This window comes from Heptranchias perlo, chromosome 11 (assembly GCF_035084215.1).
Source record: "Heptranchias perlo isolate sHepPer1 chromosome 11, sHepPer1.hap1, whole genome shotgun sequence".
Lineage (NCBI taxonomy): Eukaryota > Metazoa > Chordata > Chondrichthyes > Hexanchiformes > Hexanchidae > Heptranchias > Heptranchias perlo.
The window spans coordinates 39,898,372-39,914,993 of NC_090335.1; the positions used below are offsets into that span (position 1 = coordinate 39,898,372).

Sequence of the window (16,622 nt, forward strand, 5' to 3'; positions counted from 1 at the left end):
GCTCGACAGGAATACTTCCTTTGAGCAATACCTATTACTTAGTTTGTCTAACAAAAGCCACAAACTTAAATCATTAAATTGTCATTAAAGACTTCAATTGAATAAAGATGGTGAAGAAAACATATGGAACACAACAAAGAACTGACAGTTTTTGTAAAACTATTATGATGGGGAAATAAGCTAATTGTGACAAGTGAAAAACAGAACCTTTTAATTTTATTTCTGAATATATTCTTGAAATTTCTCAAAGTATCGTATTTTTAATCATTTAAATGTGCCACAGTTTGTAGTGTTTAACCAGGGTGGTGGATATGGGTTATAGTTATTTGTTATTGAAGAATATTTTGAAGTATGCTGGGGAATAAAATGACAAACTAATAGCTTGTGCACAGCTTCAAGCAATGTTCTGATGACAGTGCCAGCGATGCGATGCATTGCATTGCATTCTGACTGAAGATGTTACTAGCAGCAAATTTAAAGATTGCAGAATAACTTCACTAGAAGCTAGCTGGAATGCAATTTGCAGTGTAGAGGCCTAAACCTCTAGAAAGCATATTGACTGGTTTGTCATCACATATCTGATCAATTGTACCTTATGTCCTACTTGTACATTAGCACCTCAAATTTACAAACATCTTCGGACCAGTTTGTCTAAAATATCCTTAACTTTCAGTCTTTCCAGTTTTGGAAGGATTTGGTTTTAAAGATTTTATTTTAGTAAGCACAGGTGGCATTTCAGTTTAATATATATATATATATATATATATGTCATATTACATTTATATGTATTGCAAAGTAATACCTGACAAAAACACTTGGGTAAGTATCTTGTACAATATTAATACTTCATTAATGTACATTGAGTGCTTGGTTGGACAGTCAGTTCAGCAGGAAAGAGGAGATTGGTGGGTATTGATAATACAGATGTAAGCAAAATATATAATTTGGCCAGAATTAGAGGACACATGTCAAATGAAACTTGATATTAGAATTTCTCCTCCATCTTTTCCCAATATTTGGATAAGCCAAAAGTTCTTCAACTAAATCTTGTCAAAACCAAAACTGTCTCCTCCAACTCCTGCAAACACCTACTCATCTTCAGCTTCAACTTTATCTACTTTCCTGGACTTAGCCCAAAGATGCAAAACCTGGGCTTAGTGCTTAAGTCCAAGCTCTGCTTCCTACTTCACATCTGATCCATCATTAAAACCACTTTCTTTCAGTGCAACATTGCCTGGCTCCACCCCATCTCTGTCTTTTCGCTGCCAAACCCCCAATTAATGTGTTAATCACTGCCTGCAAAGTTCTGCTTGCCCGTCCTCCTGCTTCCACCATCCACAAAGTAAAGCTCATCCAGAATGTCATGGCAGTCTTACCCCACACTAATGTCTACATTTTCCTCATCCTGTTCTCCAACACCAGTATATTTTTTTGTTCTCTTCCCCACTATGGATGGCCATCCCTTCAGCCAAAGCCTGAGGCTTCAGCCTTGACTCTGCCATCTGGAACTCCTCAGCTTCTTTGCCTTAGTACCCCTTCCCTGCTTTCAAAAATCTTCTTAAGACCATTGCCTTTGTGCTTTTGCCCCCTTCCGACCCTCTTCCCGTTGTCACCCTGCTCGGTGTCTGTGTGCTATCCATCACCTTGTATGTAATGAGTGTTATAGAAATGTAATTTGTTGAATAATAAACAGTTAATGTTGGGTCAGTTAATTTGCTTGAAAAGGGAGCTGGATAAATAGTTAGTTAAGAAGTTAAAGGTTATATAAAGGAAAATAAATAGAGATAATCAAATACTGTACAGAACTCATTATCTGCTGAAACTATTGACATGTCATGCCATATGAAACAATCAGTCGAAGATGGAATTTATAGGCCCGAGGGTTAGATAGGTATTCTGGAGGTTTGGAAGCTAGGGAGAGAAATTTTGTAGACTCCTAACTCAAATGATTAAATGAGTTGGACAGGGTCCACGAAAGAACTAATTACACAAGGTTTAGGGAAGTAATGGGTTGAATGGCCATTTTCTTTTTGTTTCCTCTAAATTCAATGGATTGGAACTTCATGATTTCACAGTAAAGAGTGGTTCCACATAACAAGCTGCTACCAGGCTTCTGTATCTAGCAGTTATAAACCATAACACACAGAAATATGGGTGAATAATAGACACCAGAATGTGGTGCAGACTCTCCCTTAATAGCATTTAGGATTGTTGTGCAGGTCAGTTGAATGCAATATCTTTTAGGCTAACAGAAACAATAGATTGGCTTTTAATATAGATAAGGCATCTAAAGGCGTGATGGTACAATGCTGAACTAACATAGGAATGAAAATCAGATGGGTTCTCTAAAGGGTGGGCAATCCGTCCGGCCAGGTTGCTGCCCAGGCAGTAAAGATAAAAATCTACTCCATTCAAAGGATCCTAAGTTTGAATCTCACCAATGACTGACAGTTGAACTCACTTATCCTCTGCAGGCAAGGTAAGTCATTTCGCAGTAAGGCTTTGCTGGCTGGCCTTCATCTGATGAGAAAGAAAAATAATATTGCAGAGTGCTATCTTTCCCTATACAAAGAAGCATTCAATGTGCAATGATTGAGAAGTTTTTATCTCAGAATGTCCTGCTCTTCCAGCTGAAGAGGATGTTCAAATGTTGCGTTTAATAAAGTTGAATTAAAATCAGTTCCTTACATTTATATAGTATGGGTATTTCTGTGCAGTGAGATAACTAGTTGTGTAGTTTTGAATGGTTATCTTTGCAAACTAAAGTGACTGACATGTCAAAAGCAGCACCTCACTATACAGTGATCCGAGATGTAACACTTCCATATGACCAAGTGTTTGAGTTACTCCCCTTATGCTTTCAGCATTATAGGCTCTCTCTCTGTAGATGTTACAAACTTTGCATCCGCACAAGATATACTCTTAGGTTCAGTGACAGTGGTCACTCCTGTAAGTAGACCCCACATGCCCTACCATCAGGAGTATAGTTTTACTGCCCAATACATAGCTAAGCAATAGTATGACCTGGGGTACTGAATATTGTGTCCTCACACATGCCCTCATGTGCGTTTTCCTAGCTTTTTGAAGGCTGACCACTGAGGACCAACAAAGTAATTTATTTTTACATGAAATATATGAATGAACAGAATATAGTTTCCCAGCGCATTTCAAACAATTCCCTGCTGCTGCTTTTAACATTAAAATAATAAATTATGCAAACTTTGCCCTTGTGATGGGGGCCTACATCACCTTACAAGTCAGTATTGCTGAAATTATTTTTTGCCTTTGAGTGTTCCAGCCTCAAACCTGCCACAGAATCTCCCACCCACATTGTCTCAAACTGATATGCTACTATGAATATATGCAATTCTGTTAACTACTTCATCTGACACGCCAGCTAATGGACCCAATCCATATCCCAGATAACTTGTAAGTTTCTGGGATTTAACCCCGTGTGTACTGAATTTAACTTTATAGCAACATCAAAATAGAGTTCAATCCCAAAATCCCTTCCAGGCTAAATAGGTAGACATTTTGAAATGTGATACTTGGTCATGCTCCATTTTCTAGCCAAGAGGGTGGGAACATAGTCCAATCGCAGGCGTGTTTCATTGCTACTCTAGGTATATGCAAAAGTAGCTCACAGCATAACTCTCCCTCTGATTTGTTTTATGGTGTTTCTTTGTATGGAAAGATGCCTGGTTTCCATTTGGTGCCTCTACTGACAGTATGGTTGAGGGTTGGAAGGTCATTGTAAGAAGAATTATGGCATGAAATAATGTTCAGCATTCTGCAACCTAAGTCCACTGTGTTGTCTTAAATGTATAATTTCCCAAAATATTTTGTCTTTAATTCTTAAACCTGCACCTGGTAGAATTGATTATGTTGGTGCAATATGCACAACAGTTCATTTGTGACACTAGTTTATAATCAATAGCCTACATCTCTTGTGGATTATTTTGTGCATTCATCAAACTGCATTATTATATGCCTTCACTTTATAGAATAACAGCCAATAAATGTTATACTCGGCCTTATAGTCACATCAAAATTTCTTTGCTGCTCCAGTGAATAAATTGCCAATTTACATCTCATCTAATTTGCACATTTATTCAACTGAAATGAGATTACAGGAAGCATACCACACATTACTGTATAAATAGATTGACAGAAATGATTTACATGGAGGTGCTAATATGGGGGAAATGGTGAGACTTCTAACATTTCATGTTGTCTTTTAAGTGATGTTAGATGCATAATCAATATTCTGTATGAAGAGAATTGAAAATGTGAGTGGGTAAAATGTAATGTTTGAATTATGATTGCACCTCTCAGCTCTACTGAGTAACTGGATCAGGAATTCATAGTGTATAATTAGAGTGAGTGATAAATATTGGCCCGGATTTTGCGCTGAGCGGCGAATGAACAGCGCCTGCCACTCGTTAGATTTAAATTTACCCACAAACTATCCATGGGCTTCTGGGTGCCAACATGTTGTAATGTGGAGCTGAGAAAAGTGCAGCGTCCTCACCCGGGCATCTGTGAGCTGTGTGAGCGGGGCAAGGAACTGTCTGTCCCCTCAACCAATCAGATTGAAGCATCCTTGACAAGCTGCGCAGTATGAGAACTAGGAAGTGTAAACTAGAAGAGTAAATTCAATGTGAAATCAGTTAGACAAAGCGAAATAAAGAGAGGGTAAAGAATTTGAATTAAAAGACAGAGATAAAAGATAGAAAAAATGTTTAAAAATGTAAAATGTTTTATTTTAAATGTCCAACAACAATTGAAATCGGAAGGACTGAGACTCCACATTTTTTAAAGTTAATTTTCAGTTGTTTGGCAGTCATTAAGACTTACCATGCCGTTAAAAGTTAGCTTAGACCTAAAAAACTGAGCGTATCTTTTTCTGTGTAGATTAGTTCATTTTCAACTGGGCCGGAGAGGAACTTGGCGCTGGCCCATTCATTCCAACGGGGATCCAGCTGGCAAGCTGTCCTTCCCGCGCAGCTTTCAAACGAGCAGGGGATCTCGTAGAGCATCTTCCGGATTTGAGCGTTTGACTGCACATGTGCACTCGCCGGAAGTTGCTCTTCCATTTGCCCTTGAATAACGGTGAGCGCTATTCGGCTCTCTGTTATTTTTGGCGCATATTCCAGGGCATTATGAATTTGGATTCTGTGCTCAGATCAAATAAGTTTTAATTGGTTGCTACTTGCTTGCAAATTCTACCCTTTGCCATTAGGTGGCACTGTTGATATAGCTCAAATAACTTTTATTACTAAATAATTAGTGGAGATGAAAATAACCAAAAACTAGCTTATGTTCATTGTGGTCAAATTATTTTAAAGTAACTACAAACCAATGAGCAGGTATACAATGATGTGTATAACTATTACACAAGTTAAAATAGATATGAACATTGTACATCCAACTTTATATTTGGCAAATTGGATACTGTCTACTGTCATTTCCAGCTATATTCACAGATCTGTGACTGGTCCACTAAAGTGATGATGACTGACAATAATCATCAAAAGTAGAGTTTTTTTGTACTTGTATATAAGTAGTGGATGTGTGGTCAAATATAGTAGACAACAAATTGAGAACGGATGAGGGAACCTCAGTGGCCAGGGCAGCCATTGACCAGTTGTCTATTCGAAGATGGAAATTTTATATTGAAAAATACACCAAATAGAAACTATTTCCATTTGTTTGAATCCTTTTCTGATTGATTGAATAATTGACCATTTAACCAAACAATATATCAACTATTCAACAACACTGAATTAGTGTTGTTGTGATAGTGCTACAGCATGTACTGTTCAGTGTCTGCTTTCTATTATTAGTCAAAAGCTGCAGGTGCAATACACCATTTTAGAAACTGCTTTCAATTTCATCTGATGCCTAATGAGGTACTGAATTATTTGCCACTTATCAGCATCTGTTTGTGTTTTTTTTTGTTTTGTGTCCAACTGAAATATCCATTAAAAAAAAACTAGAGAATTAGAAGCTATTGAAATCAATGAAAATGGCACACAGTGTGGTCAAAATAGAACAAGTACATTTTTCATGAAATCGTATATACTTTACAAGCACGCCCACTAGGAAATGATCATGCTGCACTAAATATATATTACGTAGAACGGTTCTGTTTTACATTAGAGGTACAATGATGAAATAGTGCGATAGAGTCTCCCAAGCACTCTGATACAAGGACTGTATATAGTATGTAGTTAGAAAACTGTTTGACCATTCATGCACATCATTTATCAGATTATCAAAAATGCACTAAAATGAACTTGCATCCGCTGCCACGTGCTTTATTTGAAATTAAATTGGTATTTTGAATTTCAAAGTAACCTTTCCTATCCCACTGCTGCTTGAAGAACATTCATTTGCTTTGTTTCACCTGATAATTTGTGACCTGTGAGGCAGCCATGCCTTCATGCTGCTAACTGTCTAACAGTGATGCTGAGGCAGTCACCCTTTACTGGAAACTAGTTTTCGATCCATAATGTCATATCCTTATTGAATCAGCTCGCTCTTTATTGACTTAATGGTTGCTATCTTTTTCAGGAACTCATGATTCCCGTAACCCATTTAGTACAAGCACACCATATTTTAGAATTGCACAAAATAAGATTTATTTGGACAGGTGTGCACTACAAACTGCCAAATGCCACAGTCTCTTGTAATGTTGTTAACTTTTAAAGTCTTTTCAGATGGTTATCACTCTACTGATAATGTTATAAATTAAATTAGGGAATGGAGTTAATTGAGCATAAAGCTTAAGTGGAAAGCTCCTTTTCCATCAGGTTGATATTTTACATGCCAGCAAGATATGTTACCATCTCAGAATGCCTGATTTGGGATGTCAATCTTAGCTGTGTGTGCATTAAGTTATGTTCTAAACTGATATAGGTCTAACAGAACTATTGCTTCAAGAAATTTTAGCCAGCACAGGTGCGATGGGCCAAATGGCCTCCTACTGTGCTGTATCATTCTATGATTCTATGAAATATCTTAAGATTGATAAAATGATTTTGAAATATAGTCCCATTTGTATCTAATAATAGTGACGCTAGCCATGCAATTGGGGAGCCATGAGAGAATGAGCCGGGTTGAAAAATAGCATTGACAAGCCCGCCTGAGCTTTACCGAAAGACTGACCTAAAATTGATCTAAAAGAATATTTTATGTGTGTGCATATATAAACATTTGTATAACTATCAATTGATTTAATTCTCCCCCTGTGCTATTTTTAGTTCATCTGTTAATTCATTTCCTTAAATTCATGTATTTCATGTAGTCAACCAGTTTATTTTAACCTGTTTATTTTAAATAGTTTAATGTCTGTATTAAAATAGTGTTGAGAGAAATTTATGCAAATGTAGTAAAAGGGTGCTCTAAAAATAGTGCACAGAGGAATTGAACCCACAAATGGTTTTTTTTTGATGGAGTACTTCAGTAGGCAGCTGTTAGAAATGCTCAGCTGTAAAAACTAATCATTTCTATGTGCTGTGGGATGCCCAGTACTATCTCCACTTTGAGAAGAAAGTTTAAGTGAACTGAGAATTTTTTCTTCTGTGTTTCCTAGCTATTACTAATACAGAATCAAAGTTCGCTTGATATTAAAAAGTCATATTTGTTTCCACAAGGGACCATCGCTTGTTCCAGAAACATTGTCCATTGCTTGACATTGTAACTGCACCCCAGATTGATTGATTGGGGGTGCACCATGGCACAACTTGAAGCCAATATAAAAAGTCCTGTTCCATAGAGATAATGTATTATCAAAAGTTACTTTGCTGTCTAGTTACAAAAATAAACAAGGTCCATTTTTCAACTTGCTCTTTTGCGTCTGATGGAAGTGACCTAACTGTGTCTTTACTGGTGACTTGCAGGTCAGCTATTGAGGCATTGCGTCCTGGAGGTACAGTAGTTTATTCTACATGCACGCTGTCTCAAGCAGAAAATGATGATGTTGTGGCCTCTCTCCTGAATTCTTGTGACAACATTCAGGCTGCGGATTTAACAGAATTGGCATGTTCCCTCTCTCATAACTTCACATTTGCTGAAGGTGTACAGTATGGACTGTTAATCGTGCCAGAAAGGGGTAAAACTTGGGGTCCTATGTATGTCAGCAAATTGTGGAAGTTGCACTGACTTGCAATTCAGGTACGATTTCAAAAAATAGACATATGTATGATGATTGTGATTGTATCAGGCTCAACTTCCTTGGTTCTTTATACATACTTATGAGTACAGTTTCCATAAGTTAATTTACTTTGCAGTTGTGAGTTGCACAAATTTTAAAGCTCAGATATTGTTCAAATGCATGAAAGATTTAGCTGTGAGAATGGTTAGAATAGATATATGTGGAAATTATGAACACTTTACCTCTAAGAAGTTTTGAATCTAATATGCTGCTGATTAAATGGCATAAGTCATAATTTATGCTTTGTAACTGTACTCGGCACCTTAATATACTTGTTGTGCATTTTTTTTATTCCCCCCTTGTGGGCAGAGCACTTTATCAAAAGGAAAAGACAGAGATGCTTATTGTAACCAAATAAATAAATCAGCATTAGAAATAATTATGTAAAGATGGCATAATAGAATTTTCTGTGCTTGAAATACCTCCAACTGTGTTTTGTTGGAGGCCTGTGCCTGTCTGAGAAGCCTGAGAATGAGTTCATGGGGGTCACCAGAACCATCATTCTCAGTTAAAGAGACTCAACAAGGTAGCAGCCTATAGCTCTCAGTATGTATTTGTGCCTACAACTCACAGAATTTATTTAAAGATGATTGGCAGCAAAATTGGCCATTCATGTTGCATGCTAAGACTTGCTGTTTGTAAACCCTGCCTATTACTCATTCTGCTGTAAAAATGGGAATACTAAGGACAAATCCTCCCATTTGTTCTCCAGGGAAACTATTTTAGGACAGAGAAAGTAACTGGATTTTATTTTTGTTTGTATAAAACATCAGAGCAAGGTTAAAGTGTGAACCCCACTTTTGCAAGTAAAAACTGAGAATACTATATACTAGCTAATTTCCTCCAACTACAGTTGGCAAGTACAGTAAGAAAACCAAACACAGGTATTGCTAAGGAGAAAACTGCCGAATGGGGAAGGTCTCGGACGGCAATGAGTCAGAGGGGGGTCTTCGTTTTGTAATGTATTTTAAATGCGTACAACGACGGCATTTTTAAAAATCTTCATATGTTTATCCAGAATTCAAAAACTGTCTTCTGCAAGTACAGAAAGAGAGCTGAACACAGATACTGCAGAGAAGAAAACTTTCAGGTGGTTATGACTCTAAGGAAGGGTCTTTGTATTTTGTAATCCTGTATTCTAAATGATTACACTACCTGAATTTATTTTATTTATGTTACAGAACTCAAAATAATCAGCAAAGATTAATCTAAACGGTGACATGTTCTGGAAGGACTGTACCATTATTCAAATTTGGAAGGAGGCTCGGAATGAAAAGCTTAAATGTGAACATACATTTAAGCAGATCTTTTTGGTAATGCTATATACTGTTGAAAAGTTATCTGGTGACAAAGGAAAGATGCAAATTAGATTACATTTTTTAAATTCTTTGACGTTTGCCAAAAAAAGTATTAAACAAGTGGACAATCAAAGTAAAAGGCTTTTCTTTTTCCTGGCCAGCAACACATTTATTTAACTGCCTGCAGTGAGTAAAAATATCACTTATTTATTTCCCAAAAACCAATCAAAAACACATACTTCACTGTCTCTGGGGCAATGTCTTACAAAATTCTTTGCAAATGTTTTCAGCGTAGATGTGCTCCCCTTTTCCAGTCCCAAATTGCAGCATCTGCTCTTTGCAGCAGTGTATCCTCTGGCTTACCTTGAGCATGGGGGTCATTGTAGTAGTATCAAACATAAGCACATCTCTTCCTTGCCAGATATTAAAAAGAAAGCTTTTATCACTGTAAATTTTAAATGATACTGAAAATTTGTACAAAAATGCTTCGCAAAGACTCCCAACCATTGATGCATGCAGATATTGATAACTTTTATTGTGTACAGGAAGTCATTATGAACAGTGCCCAACCAGTTCCATAACCTGTATTACCAAGCCAGTTAAAAACAAAATAATCCAGGAATGGGTTGCAGCTGAATCATAAGTATGAAAGTGTAATGCTGTGTTGGAGCTGAACCATAAGAATGAAAGTTTAACACTTTGTTGGATATAATAATCCTATGTCATATTAGTTTGAATATGTTTAGTCCAATATCTAGTGGAATGATCAGGGGCTAAAGATGCAAAACTGCCACTGAATTGCCAATCTCACTTGGGCAACAGGATAGCTGGTGTAAGAAATGAAAATATTATCCTCATGTACATACGAACATACAAAAATGTTGGACAGGAAAAGACCTGTTGGTCCATCTAGTGTGTTTTGATGCTTTATGCATTGTGCAAATTTTCAGCATAGGCCCAGAAATTGGTCGGAGTGACGAACCAACAGTGCTCACCGCTCCATAAATTTATACTAACCCACTAACTGACCGCGGTTTTTACTGGGTGCACTTCCCTTTAATAGGAAGCAGAGAAGAGCCCAGGGTTAGCTCCAGCAAAAGCTAGGACCCATGGGAGAAGCGAGAGGATGACTCTCTCCCCTTGACCAATCAGATTGCAACATTTTTGACACGCTGTGAACATTTTCTGCAAGCTGGAATGTGAAATCCAGGAAGTGAAAGGTAGAATATTAAAATCATTTGTAAGAACAGTTATAGAGTGAAAAAAGAGAGGGTAAAAAATAATTGAATAAGATGCAGAAGGGAAAAGTTTTTAAAAAAATTTTAATTTTAAAAAAAATGTTTTTAATGACCAAAAACTATTAAAATAAGGAGTAATGAGACTTCACGTTTTTAAAAGTTAATTTTTAGTTGTTTGTCAGTTGTTAAGACTTGCTGCGCTTTTAAAACTTAATTTAGACCTGGTATTTTTAAGTATACCTGTTTTGTGGCGATATTAGTTACTTTCTATCTGGGCAGAAAAGCAAGTTGGAGCTGGTCCATTGTTTTCACTGATTCCAGCTGACAATATCCCTTTAATTTGAAGCTGTCATATCGCTGGCAAACCAGGAGGAGCAATTCCCAGAATTCCGCATTTGCGCATGTGCGAACGCCGGAATTTGCTCCTCGATTTCACCATTAACAACGGTGAGCGCTGTTGAGTGCACCGTTATTTTTTAAGCAATTTCTGGGCCAAAGTTTTCTGCTGTCGTTTACAGATTGATATCCCTGGTCATGACCCCGCAGCTTATAGCGGCCATACTATGCACAGTCCTTCACCTCAGATGACCTGTAGTCAAACCCAGTAAGTGAGAATAAACGAAAATATCACTCTCTTCAGCAGCTGCTAGTAGTTGAAATGGAACGAGCAGTGGCAGCTTCAGATTAGTCCTCTGTGAATAAAACTTCACAGCACAAACTACCTTAGTTCTGGAACGTCAGCTCTCAAAAGCATGAAAATGGAAATGTCACTAAGAACAGTGGAGAGTGCTCTTTGGAGTTTGAGACTGAGGCTACATTGTCAGAGATGTATCGTGAGGTGGATAGGGCAAGCACCACTGTGCAAGTCCAGGTTCACTTTATACAATTACTAAAGGCAACAATGTTCTGAAAAACACTTGCTCTTCATAAAACAAAGCACCATGTATTTTTTTGATGTAATGTTACTACATAATATATCTATCTAAAACTTTTTTTCTTCTTATAGCAAAGGTGGGACCAGTACAAATTGGACGGTCTGCATCTGGGCAGGACTGGAACCAATGTCCTAGGGGGAGTGTTTGCTAGTGCTGTTGGGGAGGGTTTAAACTAATATGGCAGGGGGATGGGAACCGATGCAGAAAGTCAGTGGGAAGTAAAGTGGTGACAGAAACAAAAGGCAGTAAGGGAGAGTGTACAAAACATGACCGGACAGATGGTCTGAGAAAGCAGGGCAAAGACCAAGGGAAGTCTAGATTAAACTGCATTTATTTCAATGCAAGAAGTCTGATGGGCAAGGCAGATGAACTCAGGGCATGGATGGGTACATGGGACTGGGATGTTATAGCTATTACTGAAACATGGCTAAGGGAGGGGCAGGACTGGCAGCTCAATGTTCTAGGGTACAGATGCTATAGGAAAGATAGAGCAGGAGGTAAGACAGGAGGGGGAGTTGCGTTCTTGATTAGGGAGAACATCACGGCAGTAGTGAGAGGGGATATATCCGAGGGTTTGCCCACTGAGTCTATATGGGTAGAACTGAAAAATAAGAAGGGAGAGATCACTTTGATAGGATTGTACTACAGACCCCCAAATAGTCAACGGGAAATTGAGGAGCAAATATGTAAGGAGATTACAGACAGCTGCAAGAAAAATAGGGTGGTAATAGTAGGGGCTTTAACTTTCCCAACATTGACTGGGACAGCCATAGCATTAGGGGCTTGGATGGAGAGAAATTTGTTGAGTGTACTCAGGAGGAATTCCTCATTCAGTATGTGGATGGCCCGACTAGAGAGGGGGCAAAACTTGACCTCCTCTTGGGAAATAAGGAAGGGCAGGTGACAGAAGTGTTAGTGAGGGATCACTTTGGGACCAGTGATCATAATTCCATTAGTTTTAAGATAGCTATGGAGAATGATAGGTCTGGCCCAAAAGTTAAAATTCTAAATTGGGGAAAGGCCAATTTTGATGGTATTTGACAGGAACTTTCAGAAGTTGATTGGGAGAGTCTGTTGGCAGGCAAAGGGACGTCTGGTAAGTGGGAGGCTTTCAAAAGTGTGTTAACCAGGATTCAGGGTAAGCACATTCCTTATAAAGTGAAGGGCAAAGCTGGTAGAAGTAGGGAACCTTGGATGACTCGGGAGATTGAGGCCCTAGTCAAAAAGAAGAAGGAGGCATATGACATGCATAGGCAGCTGGGATCAAGTGGATCCCTTGAAGAGTATAGAGATTGCCGGAGTAGAGTTGAGAGAAATCAGGAGGGCAAAAAAGGGACATGAGATTTCTTTGGCAGATAAGGCAAAGGAGAATCCAAAGAGCTTCTACAAATACATAAAGGGCAAAAGAGTAACTAGGGAGAGAGTAGGGCCTCTTAAGGATCAACAAGGTCATCTATGTGCGGGACCACAAGAGATGGGTGAGATCCTGAATGAATATTTCACATTGGTATTTACGGTTGAGCAAGGCATGGATGTTAGGGAACTTGGGGAAATAAATAGTGATGTCTTGAGGAGTGTACATATTACAGAGAGGGAGGTGCTGGACGTCTTAACGTGCATCAAGGTAGATAAATCTCCGGGACCTGATGAAACGTATCCCAGGACGTTATGGGAGGTTAGGAAGGAAATTGCAGGTCCCCTAGCAGAGATATTTGAATCATCGACAGCTACAGGTGAGGTGCCTGAAGATTGGAGGGTAGCAAATGTTGTGCCTTTGTTTAAGAAGGGCGGCAGGGAAAAGCCTGGGAACTACAGACCGGTGAGCCTGACATCTGTAGTGGGTAAGTTGTTAGAGGGTATTCTGAGAGACAGAATCTACGGGCATTTGGAGAGGCAGGGACTGATTAGGAACAGTCAGCATGGTTTTGTGAGAGGAAAATCATGTCTCACGAATTTGATTGAGTTTTTTGAAGGGGTAACCAAGAAGATAGATGAGGGCTGTGCAGTAGACGTGGTCTACATGGACTTCAGCAAAGCCTTTGACAAGGTACCGCATGGTAGGTTGTTACATAAGGTTAAATCTCACGGGATCCAAGGTGAGGTAGCCAATTGGATACAAAATTGGATTGACGACAGAAGACAGAAGGTGGTTGTAGAGGGTTGTTTTTCAAACTGGAGGCCTGTGACCAGCGGTGTGCCTCAGGGATCGGTGCTGGGTCCGCTGTTATTTGTTATTTATATTAATGATTTGGATGAGAATTTAGGAGGAATGGTTAGTAAGTTTGCAGATGACACCAAGATTGGTGGCATTGTGGACAGTGAAGAAGGTTATCTAGGATTGCAACGGGATCTTGATAAATTGGGCCAGTGGGCCGATGAATGGCAGATGGAGTTTAATTTAGATAAATGTGAGGTGATGCATTTTGGTAGATCGAATCGGGCCAGGACCTACTCCGTTAATGGTAGGGCGTTGGGGAGAGTTATAGAACAAAGAGATCTAGGAGTACAGGTTCATAGCTCCTTGAAAGTGGAGTCTCAGGTGGATAGGGTGGTGAAGAAGGCATTCAGCGTGCTTGATTTCATTGGTCAGAACATTGAATACAGGAGTTGGGATGTCTTGTTGAAGTTGTACAAGACATTAGTAAGGCCTGGTCACCCTGTTATAGAAAGGATATTATTAAACTAGAAAGAGTGCAGAAAAGATTTACGAGATGCTACAGGGACTTGATGGTTTGACTTATAGGGAGAGGTTGGATAGACTGAGACTTTTTTCCCTGGAGAGTAGGAGGTTTAGGGGTGATCTTACAGAAGTCTATAAAATAATGAGGGGCATAGATAAGGTAGATAGTCAAAATCTTTTCCCAAAGGTAGGGGAGTCTATAACGAGGGGGCATAGATTTAAGGTGAGAGGGGAGAGAAACAAAAGGGTCCAGAGGGGCAATTTTTTCACTCAAAGGGTGGTGAGTGTCTGGAACGAGCTGCCAGAGGCAGTAGTAGAGGCGGGTACAATTTTGTCTTTTAAAAACCATTTGGACAGTTACATGGGTAAGATGGGTATAGAGGGATATGGGCCAAGTGCAGGCAATTGGGACTAACTTAGTGGTATAAACTGGGCGACATGGACTTGTTGGGCCGAAGGGCCTGTTTCCATGTTGTAAACTTCTATGATTCTATGATTCTAAAGGTCCTGTATCTGTCATTTTATCGTATTTCACTAACAGGATCATTAACTAACGAGGTGTGAGATGTTACGGAGCCCAATCACCAATCAGTTAAATCCGGTCATAATTGTAATGGGCTGGAGGCTACCAAAGTTTTGCTTTAGTATCAATTTTTCCAGCTAAAGGCCACTGTACTATAATTTTCAACAGCTATTTTCAGTCTCTATTTCTCCTCCTCTCCCCTCCACCAAGCGAACTCCTTCCTAGGCCCTGCCTGTTCTCAGCAACTCAGCTTGACAGAGTTCTTCTTGAAGGGGGAATAGATGGAGGGAGAGGCAGACAGATGACAGACTTTCTTGACTGGGGGCAGATTGGAGATGGGGAAGTGGTGGAGAAAGAGCGAGAGACAGACGGACGGATAGACAAACACACTGCTACATATGAGGAGGTGGGAGAATATTGAGGCTATAAAGGGATGACTGCTGTTGAAGCTTAATGGCCCTATGTTATAGCACAATGTATCCTCTACAAGTAATAGCACTGCAGATCAACTGACTTACTAAAAGTTAAATGTTTAAAATCCAGAAACGGTAATTTGCAGTTCATAGAAGTGTCCTTAATATTACAAATATGAATAATGCATGTACTCTTTGGTGGGGGATAAATTCTGCGCTCATCAGGGTGATTTGAACACTTTTCCAATTCAGGCACATGGTGCCAGTGACAAGCACTCCCAAATGAGGTACAGCAAGGTTAGATGCAAATTAAAGCTTGCCCTACTCTCTCTCAATATACGCCTCATAACCAATTTCAGAAAAAAACACCCAGGAGATTACATGGCTCCGGGTGGATAAGGAATGTGTCTTTAAATGATATTGAAAACTTTGAATGATTGTGATTGTTTGTTTGTCTCTTTCATTGCATATTTATTTTGATAACTATAATATAATTTGCAAAGCTACTAACAAAATTGTTTCACAAATGTACTTTGTTACAAATAAAGATGCTTTAAGACCAAAACATATCCTTTATTTTAATATCATCTTGAATCTTAGCATATTTTAGAAAAGAGTATCCTTGAATTAGAAGAATTAACTTGGGATATTTTCTGTGAATTGGCTAAAATATATTTTGTCATGACTTGATTGTAATTTTGTTTGAGGTTGGTTTAGCAACTATAGAAATCAGCTTGTTTGTTTTGTGCAGCTACAGCTCCGATACTTTTTTTCAGCTGCAATGTAATCTCTTTTTAACCAAAGAATGCTCTTTTTTTCTGTTTGTGTACTATAATTACCAGCATTATGATATTAAAAGTCTTTGTGATTTATACATGATTTGCCTCAATACATCGCAGCCATTACTGCAGGTTTAATGTTTATTTTGTGTGTATGTGTGTCAAACCTTTTTGTGAAATACAGTCCCAGTGTCTTATTGGATAATTCTTTCTTTAATGAAACTGTCACTATCACCGTCACCGTCACACTGTTTCTTCTTGCCAGAAACCCTTGGAAAGATGGAAGTTTTCATGTATGAAAAGAAGTAACACGCCTAAGACGATAATGACATTTCTGCAATCTCATTTTCATTTCACTAACAAAAAGGACCAGCTTGAATTTTTCTAGTAGTCTCTTTCACTTTTAAATAAGACCAATTATATTGCCAACCTGCATATTATCCTGAAGTTAAACCTACTGTGTACAAAAAAATAATTGTCACTTTCTAATGTTCCAAACAGCACACAAGGTGCCCAATCTCTTCACTATGTAAAAACC

At 38.6% G+C, this 16,622-nt stretch overlaps 1 protein-coding gene across 4 annotated transcripts in view; it reads left to right on the top strand.

Annotated features, from left to right (window-relative positions):
* Window positions 1–16,184, top strand: part of nsun3 (NOP2/Sun RNA methyltransferase 3) — a 62,122-nt gene extending 45,938 nt beyond the window's left edge. Inside the window, exons 6-8 of one of the 4 annotated variants that reach the window (XR_010964394.1) lie at window positions 7,905–8,178; window positions 9,237–9,308; window positions 9,400–16,184. Coding sequence is in view for 3 of the 4 variants with exons in the window: in XM_067992837.1 (XP_067848938.1) it covers window positions 12,930–14,375 (1,446 nt within the window). In the remaining variant the exon portion in view is untranslated. The other 3 variants (XM_067992839.1, XM_067992838.1, XM_067992837.1) reach the window with 3 other exon arrangements.
* The last annotated feature ends 438 nt before the right edge of the window (window positions 16,185–16,622 follow it).